This window comes from Manacus candei, unplaced genomic scaffold (genome assembly GCF_025592945.1).
Source record: "Manacus candei isolate 608988 ecotype Guabito, Panama unplaced genomic scaffold, ASM2559294v1 h1tg000174l, whole genome shotgun sequence".
Classification (NCBI taxonomy): domain Eukaryota; kingdom Metazoa; phylum Chordata; class Aves; order Passeriformes; family Pipridae; genus Manacus; species Manacus candei.
The window spans coordinates 572631-597909 of record NW_026138222.1 but is presented as its reverse complement, the minus strand read 5'-3'; the positions used below and the strand labels follow the sequence as shown (position 1 = coordinate 597909).

General features: G+C 53.1%; 1 protein-coding gene and 1 long non-coding RNA gene across 3 annotated transcripts in view; one reads left to right on the top strand and one right to left on the bottom strand.

Annotated features, from left to right (window-relative positions):
- Positions 1-25279, top strand: part of SHANK3 (SH3 and multiple ankyrin repeat domains 3) — a 265082-nt gene that overhangs the window by 67032 nt on the left and 172771 nt on the right. For both annotated transcript variants that reach the window (XM_051773642.1, XM_051773643.1), the window contains exons 6-10: positions 2165-2273; positions 9790-9941; positions 10662-10829; positions 11860-11976; positions 13228-13305. In XM_051773642.1, the coding sequence (XP_051629602.1) occupies positions 2165-2273; positions 9790-9941; positions 10662-10829; positions 11860-11976; positions 13228-13305 (624 nt within the window). The remainder of the gene's footprint in view (positions 1-2164; positions 2274-9789; positions 9942-10661; positions 10830-11859; positions 11977-13227; positions 13306-25279) is intronic.
- Positions 1-25279, bottom strand: part of LOC127463830 (uncharacterized) — an 82948-nt gene that overhangs the window by 35814 nt on the left and 21855 nt on the right. The gene's annotated exons all lie outside the window — the stretch shown is intronic.

The window sequence follows — 25279 nt, the reverse complement described above, 5'->3', positions numbered from 1 at the left end:
ACTGATGCCTGGGCTGTGTCTGGCAGCAGCACACGAGGTGCAGTGCCCGCCTGTGTGGGGCTGGTGGGACACGTGGTGGGGTGTCCCCTCCTCGGCTCCCACCTCCACGTGTCCCACAACCACTCCCATGGATCCCACTGGGACGGGCAGAGCCGTTCTTGGCCGTGGGGGTTCAGTGGAGCCATGCAGGGAGTGTCATCCCTGGGGCTGGGTCTCCACTGCTGGTTCACCGGGACGGGAAGAGGCTCCTGGGCAGGGGGGAGTGGAAGGAACGGGGTTAAACCTGCGCAGTTTGGGAAGAGGAATTTTGGGATTTGGGATGGCATCCCGGAGGCGGTGCTGGAGTTGTCAAGTCTGTGCTATTGCTGGCACAGCTGTGAGCCTTCTGCAGGCAGCAGGAGGGGGGTTTTGCTTTCAGTTGCTTGTGAGACAGGAGGGAACCTGAGGGAGAAGGAAGGGTTGGGGGGGGGGTGTCTTGTCCCCCAAAAAATCAGGGCTTGTGCCTTGTTACCTCTGACTCCAGTTGTCCTCCCACTGCGCTTGTGATCAGTGTTGGTGCTGTGGGAACTGCTTGTCCTGCCTGGAGCACCTCCTGGAGAGGATGTCCCCCTTTTGTGCCCCTGGAGCGGTCTGTGTGCCGTGCCTGTGTGGGTTCCATCCCACCCCGAGGGCTGTGAGGAGCAGAGTTGCTCTAAAACGTTGATACCCTTTTACATCTGGTTCGTGGCCTGGCCCCGGGGTGCTGATTGCTGAGAAAAGGGGCTAAATGGTTTGGGTTTGGTTCTGCAGGTTGACCACACACAGGCTGGGGTTGGGCTAAAGCAGGTTCACAGCCCAGCATTAATTTGTCTCATCCATGGAAAGTTTCACCTGGGGGATGTGGAAACCTGAACTCTCACTGTGGGCCCCTTGGTGGGTCAGAGGAGTAGCACCTGATGAACTTGTGGCTCCCAAGTTTTGGGATCTGCAGGCTCATCCACAGGATTTGTTCTAAAATTAATAAGTTCCCCCCCCAAAAAAAATTAATTTTTGACAAAATCAAGATATTCTGCAAAATAATACGTGATGAGGCTTTGGTTTGGAAGACTTGGGGAAGAGACTTTCTTGCCCAGAGCAGTGCTGGCTGCCCCTGGATCCCTGGAAGTGTCCAAGGCCAGGTTGGACAGGGCTTGGAAGCAACCTGGGCTAGTGGAAGGTGTCCCTACCCATGGCAGGGGGTGGAATGAGATGATCTTTAGGGTCCCTTTCCACCAAAACCATCCTGTGGTCCCAGTTCTGTTCTAAGAACTAAACACGTTTCTCATCCCGTTTGATATTTTCAGGATGGTTTTGGTTGGGTTTTTTTTTTTTCTGTTTTCCAACTGTGGAAATCTTAAAAGTGGAAATTGAAGTGAAGCGTTTTGGAATTCATTTTGCTTCATGAAAGAGATCATTTTTCCATATCAAATTAGGGAGAAAATGCTGGAATTTGAGGTTTTTTTCACCAGGTGTTATATCTGTGTTGCTGGGACCTGTTGGCTGCAGCCTGACCAGTCGGTTGGACCTTTTCCCAAAGCCTTCCCTCAGCATTTTTGCTGTGTCAGACACTTTCCAGAGGCCTTTCCTAAAGTCAGTTGCTGTGGGGTTGAATTAGAATAAGCTCAAAAAAAAAAAAACCAACCAAACCCAGCCAAGCTGCAATCAAAGGTCTGGAAATCTGGAATGTGTGTGAGATGGGTGTTTTCACACTGTAGCCTGTCCAAGTGTTACCTCCTGCCTGGCAGAGCCACAATTTCTGGAGTCTAGAAATTTAATAAAGTAATGTTTTCATCAAACAGAGCTTTCCAAAACCGGAAAAAAAAAAGGGAACAGCAACCCACAACCAGGCGGAATTAAAGGCAAATCTGGGCACTCAGAGCCCTCGGGAGAGCAAGATTCTTTGAGACAGGGGTGGGAACTGGCAGCCCTTGACCATTTCCATGGGTTGATCCGGTAATTCCAGCCTTGAGAGGGATGGAAGGACAGTTTTCCCTGTGGATTTGTGGCACATCCTCACGGACCGTGGCTCCTGGTGGGTGCTGCCCCGTTATCCTGGTGGTTTCCTTGGGTCTCCTGGTTGGGGGTGTTGCTCTGGTGGCCTCTTGGCTCCTTTTGGGACGTTAACACTGTGCTGTGTGTCCCCCAGGCCAACCTGAAGAAGTTCATGGAGTACGTGCAGATGTTGAACGCGGAGAAGGTCTGCAGGCTCCTGGAGAAGGGACTGGACCCTAACTTCCATGATCCGGATACTGGAGGTGAGCCTGCCTGCTCCAGGGAGGGCAGGATGGCACAGCAGGGCCCGGGGGAGAAGGTACCCGGGGGACACAGTGGGAATTTTGGACAGGGGTTGGTTATGAGGAGGTTTCGTGATCGGTGAGTTTGGAACGGGGAGGTGTGAGGTGCATCTCTCAGCAGTGTGTCCTCTGGTGGGATTTGGGAGCTTGAGGGTGCAGAGGACTCTTGGGAGAAGATGGTTGGTGTGTCAGAGGTCCAGAGTCTGGGAATACAGCGGGAATACAGCGTGACATGGACGAGCTGTGTGTCCACACGTCCCTCAGTGGGACTCTGGGGAAGGTGAGGCTCCCTCTGGACTGAAAAGTTGGGCAAGTCATGGATCTGTCCATTAAACAGTCAAAAGGTTCAAGAAGTATTTTGGGCATCAAGAAAACAAAATCTTGGCCTCTGATTTCCTCGATTTTTTTTTTTTCTCCTTCATTTCTTTATTTTTCCTGTCTCTGAGCAAAGCTCACCCAGCAAGGTCTGGTCGGGTTCTCTGCAGGTTCCAGCCTGTGAGAAGCAAGACTCAGACTCCAGATGTTTTGGGAACCAAGGGGCAGCCAGGGAGGACTTTCCCCCATCTCTTAGTCTTGTTCTGAGAGAGAAGTTACTGCTTTTGCTGTTGCTGTTTTACAGAAGTGCAGCTTATTAGTATTTATTGTGGAGTTTTGGGTGAGGATCACGGGCACGTCTCCAACCCCTCCTCCAGTCAGATGATTAATTTTCTGTGTTTCTGGTTCACTTGGATGGTTTGTCAGGTTGTTGCTGAAACACTTTGTCTCTGTACTGGGAAATTTAGGGGATCCAGAGCATTTTCCAGCCCGGAAATCAGGTGCTGTGTGGTGTCACTCACACCATTAATCTCTCTTATCCATGGCTGCCTCCATTCCTGTTGGGAATGGTCTTTCCTGAGCTGGGAAGGGTCTTCCCTGAGCTGGGAAGGTGAAAGATGCAGCCAAACTCTGGCAAGAACCAGTGTTTGTGCTGTTTCTTTGCTGGTGAAGCCTCTCCTGAACCTGCCAGAGCGTCGTCATGAACAACTGCTCGGGTGAAACTCAGCCAGTAACAGTGTCCAAACAGCCCAGCTCCAGGGGGATTTCCTTTTTGTCCAAGACCTTGGAAGCATTTTGAGGGATCTTTTTTTGTAAAGAAAGCTCCTCACCCTTCTGAAGCTGATGCAGCTTTCCAGGGGGAATCACGTTGGAGATGCCGAGTCCTGCGTGCAAAGATGCCGTGAGAGGTTTGGGTCTGGTGAGGTTTGAACCCAGGTGTTCTGTCACAGGAGGAAGGAACAGGCTCTTGAGAACTGTTAAATGTAGAGGGGGGAGAAGGAGAGACACCTTGACCCAAAGAGGTGTTTGGATCTGGTTCAGAACTGAGGGCAAAACCAGAGGGAAGCTGCGAGAGGAGAAGGTTGTGTGGAGGCCTCACAGCCCCTTCCAGTGCCTGAAGGGGCTCCAAGGAAGTGAGAGAAGGACTGTTCAGCTGGAAATGCAGGGACAGGACGAGGGGAAATGGCTTCAAACTGAAAGAGGGGAAATTTGGCTTAGATATACAGAAGAAATTCTTCCCTGGGAGGGTGGGCAGGCCCTGGCCCAGGTTGCCCAGAGAAGCTGTGGCTGCTCCTGGATCCTTGGAAGTGTCCAAGGCCAGGTTGGACAGGGTTTGGAGCAACCTGGGCTAGTGGAAAATGTCCCTGCCCATGGCAGGGGGTGGAACTGAGTGATCTTTCAGGTCCCTCCCAACCCAAACCTTTCCATGATTCTATGAAAACAGACCCTTGGAGCAGGAGGAGTTTTGGACACTCCTGGAGTGCCAAGCCTTGTGGAGAAACCCTTCATCCCTGTTTGCTTTACAAGCTGTTTTGTGAACATACAAGAATGACACAAAGCTGCTGATCACTGTTCCTGGCTTCCTGGAACACGAGAGCAGATGGAGCTGCTGTCCCCCTGCCCTGACCTCGTGCATCTCTCGGGGTGCTCCTCTCCCTCCGCGTGTCGCTCTGTGTTCCCTCGGCAAAGCTTCAACGTGTTTTCCACCAAGTCATCCCTCCTGATTCGAGGAACAGAAGATCCCTGCCTTTCCTTGGTTATTTGGTGAATCACCCTGGCTGTTTAAAACTCCTCTCCCATTTAAATTGGTGCTTCCAGGTGTCCTTACACTTGATCTTCCCAATTGAAGATCAAGGCAACATTCAGTCTGCCTTTCCTTTGTTAAAGAGAGGCCCAACTCCTCCAGCCTTTCCTTTGGAGGTGTTTTCTCCGCTCTCCCTGTCATTTTTTGTGACTTTCATGTCGCTATTCCATTTTGAAGAGGACTTTAGGAGCGTGGGGAGCAGACAGGCCGCTGCCTTCCCCCGTCGTTCCTCAGGGACAGCTCTTCCTGCTGGGCCCTGCTCTGGGGGGGGACAGGGGTGACTCTGTGTCACTGGGATGGCACCCCCGTGTTGCTCCTGCTGGGTGGAGGGGCTGGAGGGGTTTCCCTTCCTGTTCCTCCTCCTGGGTTGTGTCCTGCTCCCACCTTAACCCATCCCATGACGGAGGAAGTGGAGCCTCTAAGCAGTTCCTTGCTTGGGAGCTTTGTTTGTTTTGAGGAGGTTTTCTTGGGCAGCCTGCCCCCTCCTCATTGTGCACCCTCTCAGATACATCCTCCAGGATCCATCTCTGCCCTTCCTGGTTATGGGATTGCCCAGCCCTGGTTGCTCCAAGAGCTCCTCCATCCAAGGCCTTGTGGAACCTGCAGGTCTGATCAAAGATTTGTGTTTACTTCAGGACAATGGCAGCAGCCATGGAGCCCCTTCCAGGGCCTAAAGGGACTCCAGGAGAGGGGCTGGGGACAAGGGATGGAGGGACAGGACACAGGGAATGGCTTCAAAGTGACAGAGATTAGGGTTAGATGGGATATTGGGAAGGAATTGCTGGCTGGGAGGGTGGGCAGGCCCTGGCACAGGTTTGCCCAGAGAAGCTGTGGCTGCCCCTGGATCCCTGGAAGTGTCCAAGGCCAGGTTGGATGGAGCCTGAGGTTGGATTTTTATGTGCAAACCCATGAGGAAAAGGAAGATTAGGAAGGACACTTGGATCTCTACCTTCTGGAAAAGGTCTTGGTGTTGTCACCAAGTGAATGATATGAGGCACATGACTGGATTCTCGGGGTGCCCTATGCAGGGCCAGGAGCTGGACTTTGATGATCCTTGTGGGTCCCTTCCAGCTGAGGTTGTTCTGTAATTCCACGATTTTCTCAGTTGATTTGTTTCCCACTGCAGGTTTCCATGAAACACTTTGATTGACGCCCGTCAGTCGTGATCCTTTTTTTTGCCATCTCACTCTGGGAGAAAATAAATGAACATATGTGGAGGAGAGTTTGATTTTAGTGAATGGTGAAGTGAAAATGTAATTTTCTGTGTCCTTCCTGCTCTGTCTTTACGTTCCCCAAGCCAAGGGGGAGGGATGGAGGAATATTTTGTCTCGTTTTATATTCAAGGGGCTTAAACCAAGTCTCACTCTGCAACTCCAAATAGAGATTGTGCCATCCCCAAGGTTAATGAAAGGAAGAAGCTGTTGGTTTGCCCAAAGTGGGAAGGACACCAGGACTTCCCAGACACAGGAAACCTGGGAATGGAGAGACTTGCTGAGGATGAAGCCAGGGAGGGCACATTGGAGGGCACCATCTCCTTGCCAGTCCTGGTGGAAGCAGAGGATGGACACAGAGAGAAAGAACAGCTTTAATTTAATACTTAATTTCCTCTTCCAGAGTGGGAAGGATTTTGTCTGGGGATTTGGGGTGATTTATGACTTGGACTTTGATTGTGTCAGGGCTGAGGCAGTTCAGGAGCTGCCTTCTGTACCTCCAGTTCTGGACAGAACCTGACTGGGAGTGGGTCTGTAGGAGCTGCCTTTCCATGGGGTTTGCTCTTAAATCTGGCTTGCAGGACTGCAGGGAGACCTCCCTGTTGGAGCACAGAACCCTTTGGTGTGGTTGTTCCATCCAAACCCATCTGTGGGTGCCTGGGATTTACCTCCCAGGGATCCCTTGTCCCCCTTCAGCTGCCACAGCTGTGGCCAAGCTTCCCATGGCAAACCCCCTCCATGGTGTGGTGGCCACTGGTGGTGTGACCTGCTCTTGGAGAGGAGGGATAAGCTCTTGGAGAGGAGGAATAATGCCAGGAATGTGTTTTTTTCCACATGGGAAGGTGGGGAGCTGTGGCAGAGTGGCAGCTGAGCACGCCCTGTGTGCCAGGGGCAGCCCCAGCGCCTGGACAGGCACATGGAGCAGGGACAGGAGCCTGGAAACCACCCTCTTCCCACTGAATTCAGCACTTGTCCTGGGCTGAACTGGGAGCTCCTCAAGGCAAACTGGGCTCCCCTGCTTGGAGAAATGTTCTTCTGCAGAGTTTAATCCAGTTAATGACCTGGATGCACCATAAAATGCCCTGTGCTTTGTGGTGGCACCGTGACAGCAGAGCCCACGGGATGATGTGGCATTCCAGCCTCTCCAGCCTCTGGGTATCTTCATTTAAGCTGCTTTTGGGAGTGGTTTTAAGCTGTGCTGAGGCAGAAGGATATATTCTCCTTCCCATTTTAATGCTGGAGTGGGAAGGCAGGGAAGAGCCACGTCGGAAACTACTGCAGCCCCATTTGCCATCGTTCACCTCTCAGGGTTGCTGGGCAGATATTCCAGGAAAGATTCACTGCCTTTGAAAGACATTAAAAGGAAAAAATTCACAGTTGCTTCCTGTAGGTACATTTAAAGGGGGTAAAAAAAAATTATACACGAGAACTTACTGTTGGTCTGAAATTAGATTCAAACCTGGGGGATGGTTTAGGCTGTGGAGAGAGAAAAGCAACCCTGGATATTTAACAAGGGATTTTTAACAAGGGTGACACCTGGGGAACAGCAGGAGAGGGAGAGGAGACCAGGAAACCATTGGATTACAAAGAGTGGACTGGGAGCAGCAATAGGAACCGTGGCCCCAAAATGATGTGAGGACAAATAACAGCAGGAATGAGTAACTGGGGAGGGAAAGGGCTGTGGAGCTGCTGCCAGGGCTGGAGCCCCTCTGCTCTGGAGCCAGGCTGGGAGAGCTGGGGGGGTTCCCCTGGAGAAGAGAAGGCTCCAGGGAGAGCTGAGAGCCCCTGGCAGGGCCTAAAGGGGCTCCAGGAGAGCTGGAGAGGGACTGGGGACAAGGCAGGGAGGGACAGGACACAGGGAATGGCTTCCCAGTGCCAGAGGGCAGGATGAGATGGGATATTGGGAAGGAATTCGTGGCTGGGAGAGTTGGGAGGCCCTGGAATGGATTTCCCAGAGCATCTGTGGCTGCCCCTGGATCCCTGGAAGTGTCCAAGGGCAGGTTGGAGCAAGCTGGGACAGTGGAAGGTGTCCCTGGGAGCAGAGCCCGACCCCCCCCCGGCTCCCCCCTCCTGGCAGGGACTTGCAGAGCCAGAAGGTCCCCCCTGAGCCTCCTTTGCTCCAGGATGAGCCCCCCCAGCTCCCTCAGCCCCTCCTGCTGCTCCAGACCCTTCCCAGCTCCCTTCCCTTCCCTGCACACGCTCCAGCCCCTCCAGGTCTCTCCTGGCTGAGGGCCCAGAACTGCCCCCGGGATTCCAGGGGGGCCTCCCCAGTTCCCAGCCTGTGCCCACGATATTCCTGGGATATCTCATCCCACATCTCCCTCCCACACCCATGAATGGGTCCCTTCCCCTGAGCAGTGTCTTCCCTGGCTGGTCCCTGTTTTCTGCTGGGGATCCCCTGCTCTCACTCCTTAATTACTTTAAGCATTTGTTTGGCTTCACACTTCTCCAAGAATTAGCAGCCTGGAATCACTGAAGTCCTGGATTAGTGGTTACAGTAGATTTAGGGAACAAGTTCCTGGCTGCAGTTCCTCAGAAACACCCAGTTTGGACCTTTCTCAGACTTTTGTGGCCCAAGATAACGGGACAGATTTGTCAGTTGAGTTTGGTGTGTTAATAACAGAGACTGCAGGATGGTTTGAAGCCTTTTCTGTCACTTTTATCTTTCCATAAAGATAAAATAGGTGTTATTTTAAAATAAGCATTATTTTATAATATAACAAATATTTTATAAGAAATACTTATTATTTTATAGTAAATAAATATAATTTATAAAAAATAAAGTAGAAGACCCAGCTATAATGTTCACTTCTATTGGTGGTTCCTCTCACTGGCAAACCCTCTTGACCACGATCTTCACTAATCCTCTTTTTTTTTATTGGTGTCTTATAGACAAAGCCCAGAGAGTTTTAGCAAAGCCACAGAATCTTGTCCAACTTTCTTATCTCATTTCAAAATTTAGTTAACAGCAGTGCTCTAAAATGAATATTTGTATGTTTTTTTTTTAATTTCTATCTCAAGCCATATTTGTAATTCGAATAGTTATTTTTGCTGTATGTGGAGGTGTTCTCCCTCTCTGGGGTGAGGATTGGGTGCTTGGAGGTTGCTCCTGGTGATGTGGGGCCATGAGGACCATGCAGGACACGTGAAGGGGCTCAGGGCAGTCCTGGGAACACTGGGATGGTCCTGGATGTGCAGCAGGACAGCAACCCTTTATCCATGCTTTGTTCAGGAGGGAGCTGGTCGGGGACACTCCCACCCCTTCCTTCTCCCCATTGTATCAGTGGTGTATCCAGACATGTGTGTTCCCATGGCCAGCAGTGGCATTTCTGCCATTCCTTAAATTTTCAGTGCTTTCCTGCCCCTCTCCTCTGTGGGAATCCCATCTGGGACGAGGCTCTTTCTGTTGGTAGCACCAGCCTGATTTTGGGTATCTCGAGGGGCAGGTGGCCACAGAAGAGTCCTTGGGTTCATCTGTTCCCTTCTCAAGAAATTTCTTCTGCTTTACTTCCAAACCTGTTCCATAACAAAGATGGGGAAGGGCTTTGATTTGAAGCTGTGTGAGGACACTGAAGGCACTTGGTGTGTTCAGGTGGAGAAGAGGGGACTGAGGGGAGACCTCAGTGCAGTTCCAACTGCCTGGGCAGGGGCAGAGGAGGGGCAGGGACTGAGCTCTGCTCTGGGGGGACCAGGGACAGCACCCAGGGAGTGGCTGGAGCTGTGTCAGGGCAGGGTCAGGTTGGATCTCAGGAAAAGGTTCTTCCCCCAGGGCAGTGGGCACAGCCCCAAGGCTGCCAGAGCTCCAGGAACTTTTGGACGACCCTCTGGGGCACAGGGTGTGACTCTTGGGGTGTCCTGTGCAGGGCCAGGAGTTGGACCTCATTATCCTTGTGTTTCCCTTCCACCTCAGCATATTCTGTGATTCTGTGATAATTTTCCCCCCTGTTCCCCACCCAGAGCAGCCCCCCGTGACTGGGTGGGCAGGAGCACCTCGCTGGGTGGGAGCTGCTGATCTGGCTCCCGTTCAGTTTGAGGTCACCCTCACTCACTTGGGGCTCGGTGGGCACGTCCCGCCGGACCCCACCGGTGCCCGTGAGGGGTGTGCTCCCCGTGGTCCTCACCCCTGTGTCTCTCTCCGTGCCCCCAGAGTGTCCCCTGACGGCGGCGGCGCAGCTGGAGCTCAGCTCCGAGATGATCAAGGCCCTGCGGAACGGGGGGGCCCACCTGGATTTCCGGACGCGGGAGGGGATGACGGCCCTGCACAAGGCCGTGCGCTGCCGCAACCACGCCGCGCTGCTGGTGAGCGGGACAGGGGGCTCTCCCCGGGCTCTGCCCTCCCCTGGATCTCTTTCCCCGTATGGTGTGGGGTGCACCAGTTCTAGTGCCATTTCCATCTGAGGAACTGACGGTTGAGGGTGGATAGGGAGGGGGAACTCCAGCACCAGGGGTTTCTTCAGGCTCTGAGCCTGGAGGGGAGAGGTGCTCTCTCTTCCCCCCACCCACGTGGTCCCATGGTAGCCACAGAGACAGCACACAGGACGTGGAGAGGAGGCAAGAGAGAGTTTATTGTTGGGGGGGTTACATTTATAGGGTTAGGAGGATTCACAGAGTAACCAATTACCAATTGCAGGAAGGGGTTAACAACCACTAGGAAGGGGTTAAAAAGGTCCAATGAGAAGACCTCAGGACATCTTCCCAGGACACTCCTGCGGGGAGATAAGAGTCCCTCACAGAGGGTGTCGGGAAGGAGGAGCAGTGACTTCGCAGAAATACAAAAAGCCATTTTGAAACGTGTTTAAACCACAGTTTCTCATATACTGCAGATCTACTGCCCCACCCTCCCCTCCCTGCACCCCCCAGAGCCACCCCTGGCTGCCCCTCCTGGCACAGCATCTCTGGTGTTGCCCATGGGGTGCCTCGTGGGCAGGGGGGGGTGGCCGGAGCATCCCCAGGTGGTCTTCCTGGTGGGCAGGTTTTTCCTCCTGGAGCTGCAGGGCGAGGTGGGCTCTTCTCTTCCAGACACTGCTGGACCTGGGAGCGTCCCCGGACTACAAGGACAGCCGGGGGCTGACGCCCCTGTACCACAGTGCCATGGTGGGGGGGGACCCGTACTGCTGCGAGCTCCTGCTGCACGACTACGCCCGGCTCGGCTGCGTGGACGAGAACGGCTGGCAGGAGATCCACCAGGTGGGCTGGGATCCAGTGGGAGATGGGGTGGGATCCACCCGGGGCACCGCTGTCCTGGGGCTGATGGACGGGGTCCTCCCGTCCCCTGGGGTGCCACGGGCTGGGGAGGCACTGCTTGGTGGGGGCATGGGGGCTGGACGTGCTGTGCCAGCTCTGGCTCCATCCCAGGTTGGTGTTCTGGCTGTTTTCTTCTGGCCTGGGTCAGGAGCGTCTGGGATCCTCCCCAGTAGCGTCTGGGATCCTCCCCAGGAGTGTCTGGGATCCTCCCCAGGAGTGTCTGGGATCCTCCCCAGATGATGCCTGGCTCAAAGGATAATGTTTTCAGATCCTGGTCCAGCACCTGGTTCCAAACCCAGCTCTGCCTGTCCCTGTTCTACACATCAACAAGTGGCTTTGGCAGAGGGAAGGCACGGATTGGGGGTTAGGAGACCTGAGCCAGCTTTGTGCTTCTCCCTTTGGGTGGAGGGGGATGAGCCCGTGTTGGAGGGCAGGTTGTCTTTGGGCCTGTGGCCTCCCAAAACCCCCTCTCCAAGAGGGATGAGTCCTGGCACAGCTACAGGTGACAATGAAAAACAGGAAGTGTTTGTGATGTCCCTGCTGCCTCCGTCCTCCCTGGCTGATCTTTGGGAGCTGCTGGGCCTGGGATGGACCAGAGGGAGAGGAAAATGCACCAGTTAACCAGAGATGTGGGGCCTTGTCCTCTGCTTGGCCTGGGTGTGCTCAGGGCTTCCTCTCACCTGCAGTCACACTGAGACAGCCACCAGTCTGGAGGAGGCTCTGGGACCAGCACGATGCTGATCCAGGTTTTCCCGTTGATCCAGAGGTGATTTATCCCATGAGTGCCCAGGTGTGTGGAGCTGTGAGGAGCAGCAGTGTGTCTGTGTTTATAGTCTGGGTTACAGCTCCAGCCTGACTGCACTTCTGGGGTGTGGCTGGATCCAGCAGAGGATGTTCTGGGGTTTATTTATCACCTTCCTGCCACTCCCTGATCCTCCTCTGTTCCCTTTTTCCCCCCCTGGCTGTGGGGCAGGCCTGTCGCTACGGCCACGTCCAGCACCTGGAGCACCTCCTGTTCTACGGGGCCGACATGACTGCCCAGAACGCCTCAGGAAACACCGCCCTGCACATCTGTGCCCTCTACAACCAGGTACGGGGGCACCAGGGAGGGCGGGGGGGCACCATCCTGGCTGAGGCAGCGACAACACCACCACAGCTGGGGCCCCTCTCAGCGCTCCTGCTGCTCCCAGATCCACAGGGCTCCTCTGAGTGCAGTCCAAGAGGCTATTTCTGTTTGCAGCACCAGCCTGAGTTGGGATTTCTCAAGAGTCAAGTGGCCGTGGTTTAATCTGTTCCGTTCCCAAGAGGTTTTGCTGCTTTGCTTCCAAACCTGCTCTGTAATTTTTCCTCCAGTTCTTTTTTCCTGCTTCGCAGCAGGCCCCTGGAACTGGCTGGGAGGGAGAAGTTTGCTGGGTGGGGGCTTCTAATTTGGCCATGGAGCTCACATTCAGTTTGAGGTGGGCACATCCTGTGGCTTCCAGCCCTCTCCAGGGCAGGCACATGGCCTGGGGTCCTGTCCTGCTCACAAATAGCCCTCAATTCTTCCTGCTAATCTCAGAATTCTGGAGAAGACCGTGCAGGCAGCACAGGGCTCCATTTCTGTCTCATTTTCTGTGTGGTCACTCACTCAGCTCAGGGAAGTTGAGGCTGGTGAAGAGCCCCCTCTGATCTCACGCCCCCGCTGACCTCGGAGCGAGGCAGGGCAGGATCTGAGCATTTCTCCTGGAGGGTTTGCTCCTTCCTACACAGTTTTATCCATTGTGTTATGTGAGCTTTTATTATAAAGGGAATTTCCAGTTTCTGAGGCGTCCATGCTTTAAAAACTGAGGCCTGTCTTGGTTTGCCAGTGGTAGGTGGGGGACGGTTTGTGGCGTGGTGGGTTCACTCTGCACGTCATGGGCTCTTGGACCCACGTCCCTGCCCATGGAGGTGGGAGGGAGAGGGGCATTGAAGGGTTCAGGGGCTCATAAACACGTTGAATTAACACCATGGAGAAGAACAGAGCATTCCAGACCAACAAAAAGCTTTAGGCAACAGCAGTACCTGGGAACGTGTGTTGGTCTCAGTGCCAATGCCCCCGAGGATGGACTTGTCTAGTGGAAGGTGTCCCTGCCCATGGCAGGAGGTTGGGACTGGATGATCTATAAGGCCTTTCCAACCCCAACCATCCTGTAATTCCATGATTCCATGGCTGGGGGCTGGGGATGCCCAGTTCACGGGGGGTGATCGTCCCTCCTCGCTCTTGCCAAGGGAGCTTCCCGAGCTCGGTGACCCCCGGGCTTGGCTGGGGTGTTGCCACCACTCTCAAGTGCTAATGGTCTCTTCCCTTTCGCCTTGCCAGGAGAGCTGTGCCCGGGTGCTCCTCTTCCGTGGTGCCAGCAAGGAGATTCGGAACTACAACAGCCAGACGGCGTTCCAGGTGAGCGGGGGGTGCTGGGCCACGGCCTCCCATGGACCTGCCCCAACCAGGGCAGCTCCCAAACCTGGCTGGGGACAAACCCTCTGGTTCGGGATGTCTGTCCTGGCCCCGGCTGAATGGCTGGAGCAGGAGGGAGGAGGAGAGCACGTGGTACCTGTGGGAAGGGCTGGGAAGGTGCTGCCGTGTGGGATGGTGGGACACTGAGCTCGGATCGTCTGGCCATGTGTTGTGGAGAGGGAAAGGAGAAGTTGTTGCTGGCTGTAGGAATGTAAATGTTAGAGAAGGAGGAGAATCCTTGGAGCAGGAGTAGAGTCCTTAGAGCAGGAGCAGAATCCTTGGAGCAGGAGCAGAATCCTTAGAGCAGGAGAAGAATCCTGGAGCAGGAGCAGAATCCTTGGAGCAGGAGCAGAGTCCTTAGAGCAGGAGCAAAATCCTTAGAGCAGGAGGAGAATCCTTGGAGCAGGAGCAGTGTCCTTAGAGCAGGAGCAGAATCCTTAGAGCAGGAGCAGAGACCCTGGAGGAGGAGCAGAATCCTTGGAGCAGGAGGAGAATCCTTGGAGCAGGAGCAGAATCCTTGGAGGAGGAGCAGAATCCTTGAAGCAGAAGTAGAGTCCTTAGAGCAGGAACAGAGTCCCTGGAGCAGGAGCAGAGTCCTTGGAGCAGGAGGAGAATCCTTGGAGCAGAAGCAGAGTCCTTAGAGCAGGAACAGAGTCCCTGGAGCAGGAGCAGGTTCCTCAGAAATAAAGGACGGTGTTGCCACAGAAATGAACACACCTGAGTTTCTGAAGTCAAACATGAGGGCAGAGGAGCTCTAGTGACACTCTGGACTGGCTTTCTAGGAAATCTGCTGTGTAACACAGGTGGCAAAGGGAAACATCAAGTCCAGTGCCAACCCTGGTGTTTTCTCATGTCCTGTCTTCTCGTGGCCATGGCAATGGGGTGGGGTTGGGGCAGGGCAGAGGGAGCCAATCCCCACAGAAATCATGGAAATTCCTCTGCTCCCCGGCCCCTTGGCCACTGCCCTGCACACACCTCTGCTAATTTAATTGCTGTTGTTAATGAGATACCTTGGTGTCAGTGGCCTGAGATGACTTAAGATAGCAGTGAGTAATTTAGAGGGTTTAGGGCCTGTAATCTCCTGGGTTGTGTCCCCAGGGCAAACCAGCCCGTTGCAGGGGTGATGTGCCACCTCCTGTGTCACCTCCTGCTGCCTGGAGAACCTCCTGCTGCTGGTGGCCTCACCTCTTTGGGCTGCTCTGGGTTTCAGGGGAGGCAGGAGCAGGGCCAGAGTTTTCCTAGAGTATCTTCCCAACTTCTGGCAGTCTGCACCTCTCTTTTCCTGAGCCAGGTTGGTACCTACATCACTCTCCCATTGCTCTGAGCTGGCTTTTCATCCATCAGTGCAGGTGCAGCCACTCCCCAAGCTCCCCAGGCCCTTCCAAATACCTCCTTCTCACAGAAGGATGGAGACACCATTTCTCGGGTGGGATATTCCATCTTCAAAATGCACTGGATGGGAGGAATCACAGACTGGTTGGGGTTGGAAGTGACCTCTGGAGATCTTCTAGATCTTCCAGTCCAACCTAAAGCAGGTTCACCTGCACAGGGCTGCATCCAGGTGGGTCAAAAGAAGTTAGTTTGGGTTTCTTTTCCCTTCTGCCAACTGCCTGGATTGTAGCTGGGTCATTATCATGGAATTCTTTGGGTTGGAAGGGACCTCAAAGCCGTCTGTCTGCCCTCCCCGTGCCCTCTGAGGGAGCTGCTGGTTCTCCTGCCTTGTATCAAAGAGCCTGGGCCATCTGTGCCACTCCTGCCTCTCAACAGGGCCTGCCTGGTGATGGTGAGGGGCTGGAGATCTGCTGCCAGCACAGGAATTCTGTTCCCCACCTCAGGAATTCCCTGTAAACAGCAGGAGGATCCCAAACTGCTGCTGTTCAGGGGCTCTTCCAAATGGTTCATTCCTGCTCCCCGTCCTCTTTTCTCTCCCCATCAATCCCAGCTGCTCCAGGTGGTTGGTGCAAGCTGGGGGTAAGACCCTCCCTCAGCTTTGGTTTCTCATCACTTGGCTCCTCTCAAGTCCTGCTTCCCTTTTCCTCCTTGGTTTTCTCATGTCTTAAGGACATAATAAGTGTTTTCTTCCTCAGGGACACGTGGGATGGGGTTAATCCCATCTCTGATGGGGTCACATGCTGACAACCCCACACTTGGAACCTCTGGGTCATTTTTTCCCCCCTTTTTTTTAATAGAAGTTGTCTCTAGCTCCGTGTAAAAAGTGGGACAAGGCCAGTTCCTCATGGTCAGGTCACCACCTGCCTTGCACTGTGTTTTTCAGCCTGTTTGAGGTACCAGCAGTTTCCTGCTGAGCACCATCCAGGTTTTATCTTGGTCACAGTGCTGAATTCCCAGTTTTCTTTCCCAAACCTCCCGTTTCTGACGTGGAGCCTGAACTTTGTGTTTTCACTGTCAAGATAAAACCCTTAAGGTTGGAAAAGGCCTTTAATGTAGTCGAGTCCAACCATCAGCTCAGAACCACCACCAAGTTCTCCAGTGCCACGTCCACACGTCTGTGGGACACTCCCAGGGATGGGGACTCCACCACTCCTCTGGGAAGGTGGATCTTGCTTGTCTGGAAAAGTTTTTGGAGGTTCCTTCCACTGCCTCTGTGCATTCCTGGAGGGTCTGTGGGTCACCCACAGTGGCCATAGGGCAGATTTTAGAATCGTGGAATGGTTTGGGTCGGGAAGGGACCTTAAAGACCATCCAGTCATGGGATGGAACCTTCTCCCCTGGGGGTTTCCACAAGTCCTGTTTTTTGTCCAAAATCAAATGTGGCTTTTTCTGTGTCTCCTCAGCAGCGTTTGTGGTGCCTTGTGGCATTTACTTACCCAAGGTGGGCACAGGGAAATAGAAATACATAAAAATATATTAAAATATAGAAATATATACAGACATATAAATATAAATACAGACATAGATATAAATATGAACATGTGAGCTTCTTATTTTTGAGGGGGTTTATTGATTTTCCAGCCAATACAGATGGTTATGAGGACCTATCAAAATGTAAGCCCAGTGCTGGAAGTCTTAAATACCAACAGATAATTCAGTGGGATACATTTGTAAAATAAAAAAACCCCACCCAAACCTTTATAATTCTTTCTCCTATTGATCTAAGGTTTGTTTGTTTATGTGAGCACGTGACTCAGGTATTGAGCTGAGACCTGAGGTCGTGATTTCTCCCCTGCCTGATCCGTGTGCCAGAGGAGCCGTGGGATCACTGCTGTTGGCTCATCCCAAACACGCCTGGGGGAGCTTTGAGGAGAGCAGACAAGGCTCTTAATGAGCAGTAAATGTCAATTTTGTACAAGTTCCTTTGTCCTCGTGACACTCCTGCGTGAACTTTTCCATTCCTACACACGCAGGATTATCAGATGCAGGATTTAAAAATAGTGCCTTCAAATTCCTTTTGGTTTCACTGAAATTTAACAGTCAGAGCTGCTGCTTTTCTGTCACAAAGTTGTGTGTACTTTTAATTGCTGCATTTTTGTGGGCCTTCCCCCCCCCCAGGGTAAATCCATCCAGACAGGTTTTTGTGGATATTTTGGGGTAGGTAATGGTGATATAAGTAAACAAGATTTCTTAGTTCAGGCTTTGCTGCTGTAGACCTGCTCTGGTTGTGGTGCCCTTGGTCACCTGTGCTGGTAAAAGTGACCCTGGAATCCCAGGGGCAGTTCTGGGCTCTCAGCCAGGAGAGACCTGGAGGGGCTGGAGCGTGTGCAGGGAAGGGAAGGGAGCTGGGAAGGGTCTGGAGCAGCAGGAGGGGCTGAGGGAGCTGGGGGGGCTCATCCTGGAGCAAAGGAGGCTCAGGGGGGACCTTCTGGCTCTGCAAGTCCCTGCCAGGAGGGGGGAGCCGGGGGGGGTCGGGCTCTGCTGCCAGGGAACAAGGGACAGGCCAAGGGGAAACGGCCTCAGGCTGGGCCAGGGGAGGGTCAGGTTGGACATGAGGAGGAATTTGTTGCTGGAAAGGGTGGGGAGGCCTTGGCAGGGGCTGCCCAGGGGGGTTTGGAGTGCCCATCCCTGGAGGTGTCCCAGGAAGGCCTGGCCGTGGCACTCAGTGCTCTGGGCTGGGGGCCAAGGTGGGGATGGGGCCCAGGGTGGATCCATGGGCTGGGAGGGCTTTTCCAGCCTCTGGGATTCTGTGGCTTCCTGCTGCTTCCCAGCCTTCTGTGGGAGTCGTGGAACCACCCTGACTGGGATGCTCGGGGACATCCCTGCCCTGCTCCAAGGCCACCCCCGTGTCTGCAGAGGCTGCTCGGGGCTGTTCCCAGCTGAGTCTGGAAAGCCTCCATGCCTGGAGCACTCCCTCCTTGGCCTCATTCCCATCCTCATCCCTTCCCCTGATGTAAAACCTTTCCATTTTGCCCAGACACAGTTTCCCCCCTCACACCCCATGCCCCTTGGCCCTTGTTCTCCCAACCCCTCGGAGAAGAGCCTTGGCTCCGTATCCCTCCATCCCTGGGCACGAGCTGTCATTACCTTTGTCTCCATTGATTAAATCCCTTCCCACCGCCCTGTTCTTGAGTTTCCAACCATCCTTTCAATTCTAATCCTTTAATGACTTTGCATCACCTCCCAGCTCGGGCTCGTCGAGGAATTTAATAAGCATATTCTGCACTCCATCATCCCGGCTGTTAATGACAAAATTGAATCCCCAACCCGGGGTAGGGGCCTGTGAAATCCATTTGGCAGACATTTTTGGGCTGACAGTTAGTCATGAATTAGGTTTCTGATCAGTTTTTCATCTCTTGGCAGGCGTTTCGCCTCGATTTAATTTCTGTTGTTTCTGGGGATGTCACATAAGGCTGTCAAAATCCTTGCAGGAGACAGCGGGGTGATACCTCCCGTTTCTTTGCTCTTCACGAAACCTGGCCTGCCTCCCTCTCCTGGAAGCAGCCTGGATCCCTTCAATTCAGTTTGCTCCTTACAAGCTGCTGTTGTCAGGCCCCTCTGCCCAGCCCAGCGTTTTTGTGGGCAGCCAAATGAAGCTGCCTGGTCTCCAATGTTCCTCTCATTGCACCCCACATTTAAAGGGGGTTCAACCTCCCCCATCTCCATCCCTCAGGGGTGATCAGGGTTCACCACTGATGCCCTGGCTTGCTCCTGGCAAGTTCTGGCTGTGTGACACCTCGTGGTCTGCATGTCCCTGGTGCTTTGTCCGACAGCAAAGGTGACTCAGGAGCTGTTTGTGGAACCCAACTCAAAGGCAGATGTTGCCCCAAATCCTGGGTCCTACTTAATGAGGCCGAACTGATGTGCTGACGTGGCAGGATTTGCTGTGCATGGAGTAAAAAAGCTCAAGGGAAAAAGGGAGCAAACCCTCAGGTGCCCGTGGGGCCAAAGCTCTCCCGCCCCACCAGTGCTCCAGTGGTCTCCAGTGACCCCTGCCTGGAGCGTGGGGAGATGTTCTCCTCTTCTTTCCACACCTGGCTCATTGCATCCCGTTTTTCTTCACCTTCCTCAACCTCCTTTGCATCTGTCACGGGGATAATTGGCCCTTTAAACCCTTCAACCCCGAGAGCTCCGCGCTCGGGTGTCGTCTCACCGCACCATTTACAGCAGCGTTTGGCTCCAGCACAAACAGGCCCTTAGATGTGTTTTCTTCAAAGATTTGTATCTTGTTGCTTTAAAATAGACATCGTGGTCTGAACTCTGCAGTTTGCAGTTGTGTTGCCCGGGCAACGGGATATTCTCAAACGGAGCGGTTTCGTTCGAGAACGTCTTTGGTGAACGGTGATTTTTCTAATTGAGGGGGAATTTTTTGCCTGGCAGGGGTTGGGTTTCTGGCTCGTTAGTGACGTCATCTCTTGTGATGTCACAGAAATCAGAGTGTTTCATTCTGCTTAAGGAGATGAGGAGTGTTTGGTGCTTGGAATTCTTGGGGAGAGGCGACAGAGCTTGTGGATGTTTTATCGTTCAGTTTAGCCATCAACTCTCGCTCTTTTCCTGCCAGTGCTCCCCAACGTGGGTAAAACACAGAACCAACATCTGCTGCTTGATGTGCCTTAAAAACTTGGTCCAGCCTAACCCCAGAATTTTTAGCTGATGTGAGAACGTCCAAACCATTATTTTTATTAATCAGCTCCATATTTTTCTTGTCTCATTACAACCACAACCTTGTCCACCTCCATCTGTTCTCCCCTGTCAGGCAGTTGGGTTTTAAGGGCTGTGGGTTTCTGGGAGGGCGTGCAGAGCCTGCTGCTTGGGCTTCCCAGCTCTGGCTGTAGCAGGAATTAAAATAATTTATGGAGATGTGGAGTTCCTGTGGGCACTTGGAGGGTTATTCAGCCTGGTCTGGGTTGAAAACGCAGCACACCTTGCTCAGATTTGCTGCCTGAGCGGGAAAACGTTTTGGGCTCAGAGTTTCAAAGTGTGTTTGTTAACTTTTAACATGAGAATTGATTAAAGCTTGGGGGCCTCTGAGAAATCTGTGATCGGGCTGAGGCTCTTTGTCGTCCTCAATGATCAGGTAAAATTAACAACCCGGCACTCCTGACCTCTCCTCGCTCAGATTAATTAAAAGCTTGCTCAGGATCCAGGTCTTAAAAGCAGATTTGCTGCCACGAAAACAAACTGTTAGTGATTTTTGGTGCCTTTTTGTTCCCTTCAGAGTGTCAATGTTTTCCCCAGGTGGGCTTGGGTCCCTTTTGGGGTGAGTGTCCCCAGCACCTTTTGCTTCTCCAGGCACAGCCGAGGTGTTGCCTCTGCAGTGCTCAGATTATAGAGATATAAAACAACATACAATCAGTGTAAAGTTGTACAGAAATCATATAAAATCATATATAAACCATACAAAATCATTTCCATCAATATCAAACAAGCCTTGCTTGTGGAGGGGGGGGACACTCCTCTTGTTTTTCACTTGTCGTGGCTGTTTGGGCCTGTTGGGAATTACAAGAAAAGGAAAATCTCTTCCTCCTGAAAATAAAAATCCATGAACCCCCTGGGGTTTAAACAAATGAAACACACACATATTTGTGTGTCTCTTCTGGTCATAACCCAGATGTCCTCTGGTGGAGAAAGGTAAATGTGTCCTGTCATCCATTTCTGGGCACAAACATCCGGAATAAGGGTCAAGACACCCCTTTTTCCACCTCCTCTGAGCCAGCCCTGGAGGTGTTTGGCAAACCCTGCCTTCCATCCCAGGGGATTTTTTTTTTTCTCCGTGCCGAGAAAATCGAAATTTGTTCTTAGATTTTAATCGCTTTTTTGGCAAAGTGAGTGGATTTTTTGTCCTTCCAGCATCACACCGGTGGGATAATTGATCACCAGCCTCCTGCAATGCTCCTGTGAGATCTGAGGGGAGCAAACCCACTTCTGTCAGCCCTGCCCTTGGCAGCCGAGTCTTCCATGTTTCTTTTCCAGCTCCCTCCTTCTGGAAATAGGTAAAAAAACCCCTCTTGGTTTGTCCCCAGCCTGGACATTTCAGGGCAGATGGATCCTCTCAGCCTTGGAAACACCTCCTGGATTTACATTTTTATTTGTGCAGTGTCACTGTTGGCTTGACTGGGGTTTAGTCTGGGGCAAGTGCTGCTTCCACAGGTTGATTTCTGCTTCTTGATGCCTCGATGGTTGTTCTCCCCCTCGTGCTTGAGCACTTGATTTCCCCATTCTGAGTGTAACAGTTTGTACCAGCCTGGATTTCATCTTTCTCATTTCAGACGTGGTTGTTTCTGTCAGCCAGACTCATGACCTTGTCAATCAAAATCAGTGCGTTCTGCTTTTGTCTTTTAATAAGTTTGACTTTCCCCAAATTTAGGGAAATTAACAGTGGAATTATCTCTGGGCAGGCTGTGCCAGGGCCTCCCCACCCTCCCAGTCAGGATTTCCTTCCCAATATCCCATCTAACCCTGCCCTCTGGCACTGGGAAGCCATTCCCTGTGTCCTGGCACTACCTGCCAACGTGGGGAGCAAAGAGAAGGAAACTGGGAAGCAAAGAGAAGGGAAAAGGGTGGATAACCATAACTGAAAATATGAAGACAAGTTCTGACTTCTTGGTAGGGAAAGGACAAAGAAAGGAAGGAAAACAGAGGAAAACAGGAAATGGAGAAAACAGGGAGTGAATTTTGGTCAAGGTCACCTGCAGTGTCCCTCTGTTAGAGCTTTGTTCATTGCCCAGAGAGTGATCCCACATCCCTGGAAGTGTCCAAGGCCAGGTTGGACAGGGCTTGGAGCAACCTGGGCTGGTGGAAGGTGTCCCTGCCCATGGCAGGGGGTGGCACTGGATGAACTTTAAAGTCCCTTCCCACCCAAACCATTCCATGATTCTGTGACAGCTGCGACATTCCCGCTCCACACGCCCTGTTGTTTGGGAAGGAAACATTCCCTGCTCCTGTGGAGCTCGTGCCTCCTTTCCTCTCCTGCCTGGCTGTGCAGAGGTGTCAGCTGCCCCCAGGCCGGGCCCAGGACAGCTCTGTGCCTTTGCTGCTGCGGGGCAGCACTGAGGTGTCATCCCTGGCTCATTGAGCTCCTCGTGTCCATCACGGTGCAGCTGAGCTCTGCACTCCTCTCTGCTGGAGTGAGGGAGAGCAGCCCAGGAGACCCTCTGGCCAGGAATGATTTTCTGTCACGGTGTGACAGGCTGGAGGTGGGTTTTTTGGGAGGCAGGCTCAGGGATGAAGCGCGTGTCCGAACGGGAAGCGCCCCGGCCTCGTCACCCACGCGGGACACGTGTCCCTGCTCCCACGTGCCGCCTCCGTGGGCACCAGAGGCACAGTCTGCTCCCCAGGGAGCAGCTTTCCCTTTCCCTGATCACCTTCCCCTTTCAGTTTTTATTTAGCAGCTCTCTCGAGGGCTCCTCAGAACCGTTTGATTTGATTTGTTTGCTCTCCCTTTTCATTTGGAGTTTGTCTTGTAAAAATTGATCGGGTTTCTGGCCTCCTGGCTCCCTCCCACTCCTCCTCCAGCCTTCAGTGTGAGACTGAGCTAATTCTGAGTCAGATGCCATCTCAGCTTCCCTTCTCCAGAGGATGCTGCTGGCTTGAAATCCTCCCTGACCCACAGCTGTCACACTCCAGGGGCAGATGTTCCCTGAAAGTCTCTGCTCAGGCTGAGCCAGTAGCTCTTGGAAGGTCTGTCAGACCCGTCTCAAATTGTGGTGGTCAGGACAGTTCTGGACACAGAGCTAGAACCAGAGAATCCCAGGATGGTTGGGGTTGGAAGGGACCTTAAAGATCATCCAGTTCCAACCTCCTGCCATGGGCAGGGACACCTTCCACTAGACAAGTCCATCCTCGGGGGCACTGGCACCGTGACCACCACACGTTCCCAGGTACTGCTGTTGCCTAAAGCTTCTTGTTGGCCTGGAATGCTCTGTGCTTCTCCATGGTGCTAATTCAGTGTGTTTATGAGCCCCTGAACCCTTCAATGCCCCTCTCCCTCCCACCTCCATGGGCAGGGACGTGGGTCCAAGAGCCCATGACGTGCAGAGTGAACCCACCACGCCACAAACCGTCCCCCACCTACCACTGGCAAACCAAGACAGGCCTCAGTTTTTAAAGCGTGGACACCTCAGAAACTGGAAATTCCCTTTATAATAAAAGCTCACATAACACAATGGATAAAACTGTGTAGGAAGGAGCAAACCCTCCAGGAGAAATGCTCAGATCCTGCCCTGCCCCGCTCCGAGAGCAGCGGGGGCGTGAGATCAGAGGGGGCTCTTCAGCAGCCTCAGCTTCCCTGAGCTGAGTGAGTGACCACACAGAAAAGGGGACAGAGATGGGGCCCTGTGCTGCCTGCAGGGTGCAGAGCAGGGCTGGAAGCTGGGTGTCCCCAGAGGTGTTGGACCCTCCCTGTGCACGTTGCGTGCCTGGCAGGCGCCGGGGACATCGGGTTTGTCCCTGCTCAGCTCTGCAGCTCGTGCCCAGGAGGGGTGGGTGGTGCCTGCAGGCAGTGTGGGGTCTGTGGTGCCAGTTGTGTGGGGTCTGACCCCGGTGCCACCCCCGGGAGCACCAGCCTGGCTGTGTCTGTGCAGGGGCAGCACCAACTGCTGCCGACGTCTGGGAGCTCCTGCTTGTCTGGCAGCCCAGATGGAGCTGCCATATGTGAGCAGGAGGGCTGACCCAGAGGGAACTGCCAGACTTCTGGAGGTCTGGGACAAATATAGAAAGTGCCTGAAGTGGGGCTGGGCAGGGGGAAGGTGGAGAACTTTGAGCAAAGGGTGGGTGTTCAGCAGTGCCACCTGAGTAAATGGCAGGAGGTGGTTAAGGAGAATCATTCTGTTGCCTGGGATAATGGAGAGGTGGGAAATCATCAATAATTGGGAAAGTCAAGGCTGGGTTGGATGGGATTGGAGCAACTTAGTCTAGTGGAAGGTGTCCCAGCCCATGGCAGGAGGTGGAAGGAGCTTTAAGGTCCCTTCCCACCCAAACCATTCCATGATTCTGTGATACAAACAGCTGACAATAGTCTGGTGTGGTGACAGATCCTTCTGCCTGAGCAGAGCTGAGACGCTTCACTGTGTTGTGATGCTAATTTGGCTGCCTGCACCTCCCTAAAAAGCCATTTTGCACTCCTCTTCCAAGGAGGAGCGACCTGTTCCTGCCCAGCAGCACCTCTGATGATCCCTCCCTTCCTATCCCATCATCTCCTGGAGATGGTGCATCTCACCTGCCTCCCCCAAGGCCCTGCTCTGCCTTTGTGCCCCGGGGCCATCACTGCTCCTGGTGCCTTTGGCACACGTGGGATGATGAGGGTGAAGTTCTGGACTTCTCCAAGTGTTTCATGTGCAGCTGAGAAGCCCCCCTGGGAGCAGGGTGTGGGTGGGCTTTGATATGGAGCGAAAACAGGGGAGTTGGTTTGATTCAGAGACTCTGGGGAGGGGGTCTGTGCTTTTCCAGGGATGAAGATCCGTGAGCATCCCAGCATTCTCAGAACTGCTCTGGCATCTACTCAGTGTTCTTCTGACCCTCATCCAGGTAACTCCCTTTTGAAGCATCATCAAAAACATAAACTCCTGCCACGGAACTTGGTCTCTTTGCCTCCCTCTCTTCCTTTGTCTCACTTCATGAAGATTTTTTTGGCAACTGGATGTTTCCCTTTATCAGTTGCCTGTGGCTCAGAGTCAGTGACTCATGGACAGTTGATAGGTTTTGCTGCTATTCTATCTCCCAGTTCCCCACTCTCCTGCTCTGTGTGACCATCCCAAGGCGACATCTCCAGTGGTGACAGTGCTCTTTGTGAATATTCCAAGGTGACATCTGCAGGGGTGGCAGTGCTCTTTGTGACCATTCCAAGGTGACAACTCCAGGGGTGGCAGTGCTCTTTGTGACTATTCCAAGGTGACATCTGCAGTGGTGACAGTGCTCTTTGTTTGTGACCATTCCAAGGTGACATCTGCAGTGGTGGCAGTGCTCTTTGTGAATATTCCAAGGTGACATCTGCAGTGATGGCAGTGCTCTTTGTGACCATTCCAAGGTGACATCTGCAGTGGTGGCAGTGCTCTGTGTGACCATCCCAAGGTGACATCTGCAGTGGTGGCAGTGCTCTTTGTTTGTGACCATTCCCAGGTGACATCTGCAGTGGTGGCAGCCAGTCTGTGAGCTTGACATGCCAGAGGACCTGGCCCTTCCTCATCCCAAGGCAATGGTGCTTTACCAGGGGTGTTTTTAAGGATCAAAGGCAGATAATGATGGGAACCCACCTGGATGTGCAGTGTTTGTACCTCTGAGGGCAAGTTCCAGGTGACTGAATGTCACATTGTTGCACCAGGAAAGTGATTCCATTTTTTTAGTCTTCAGCTATCCTTCACATTTCCTGTGTAAAACAGCACATTCCAGGTTGATCAGGACTCTTATCCTTAGAAATATTCCTACCTGAGCCCTCCACAGGACCACTGAAATCCTGGCTGTGGCGTCAGGATCATCAGGATGGGTTTCATATCCCTTTGTGCTGTGGTTCTTCCTTCCTCAGGGAAGC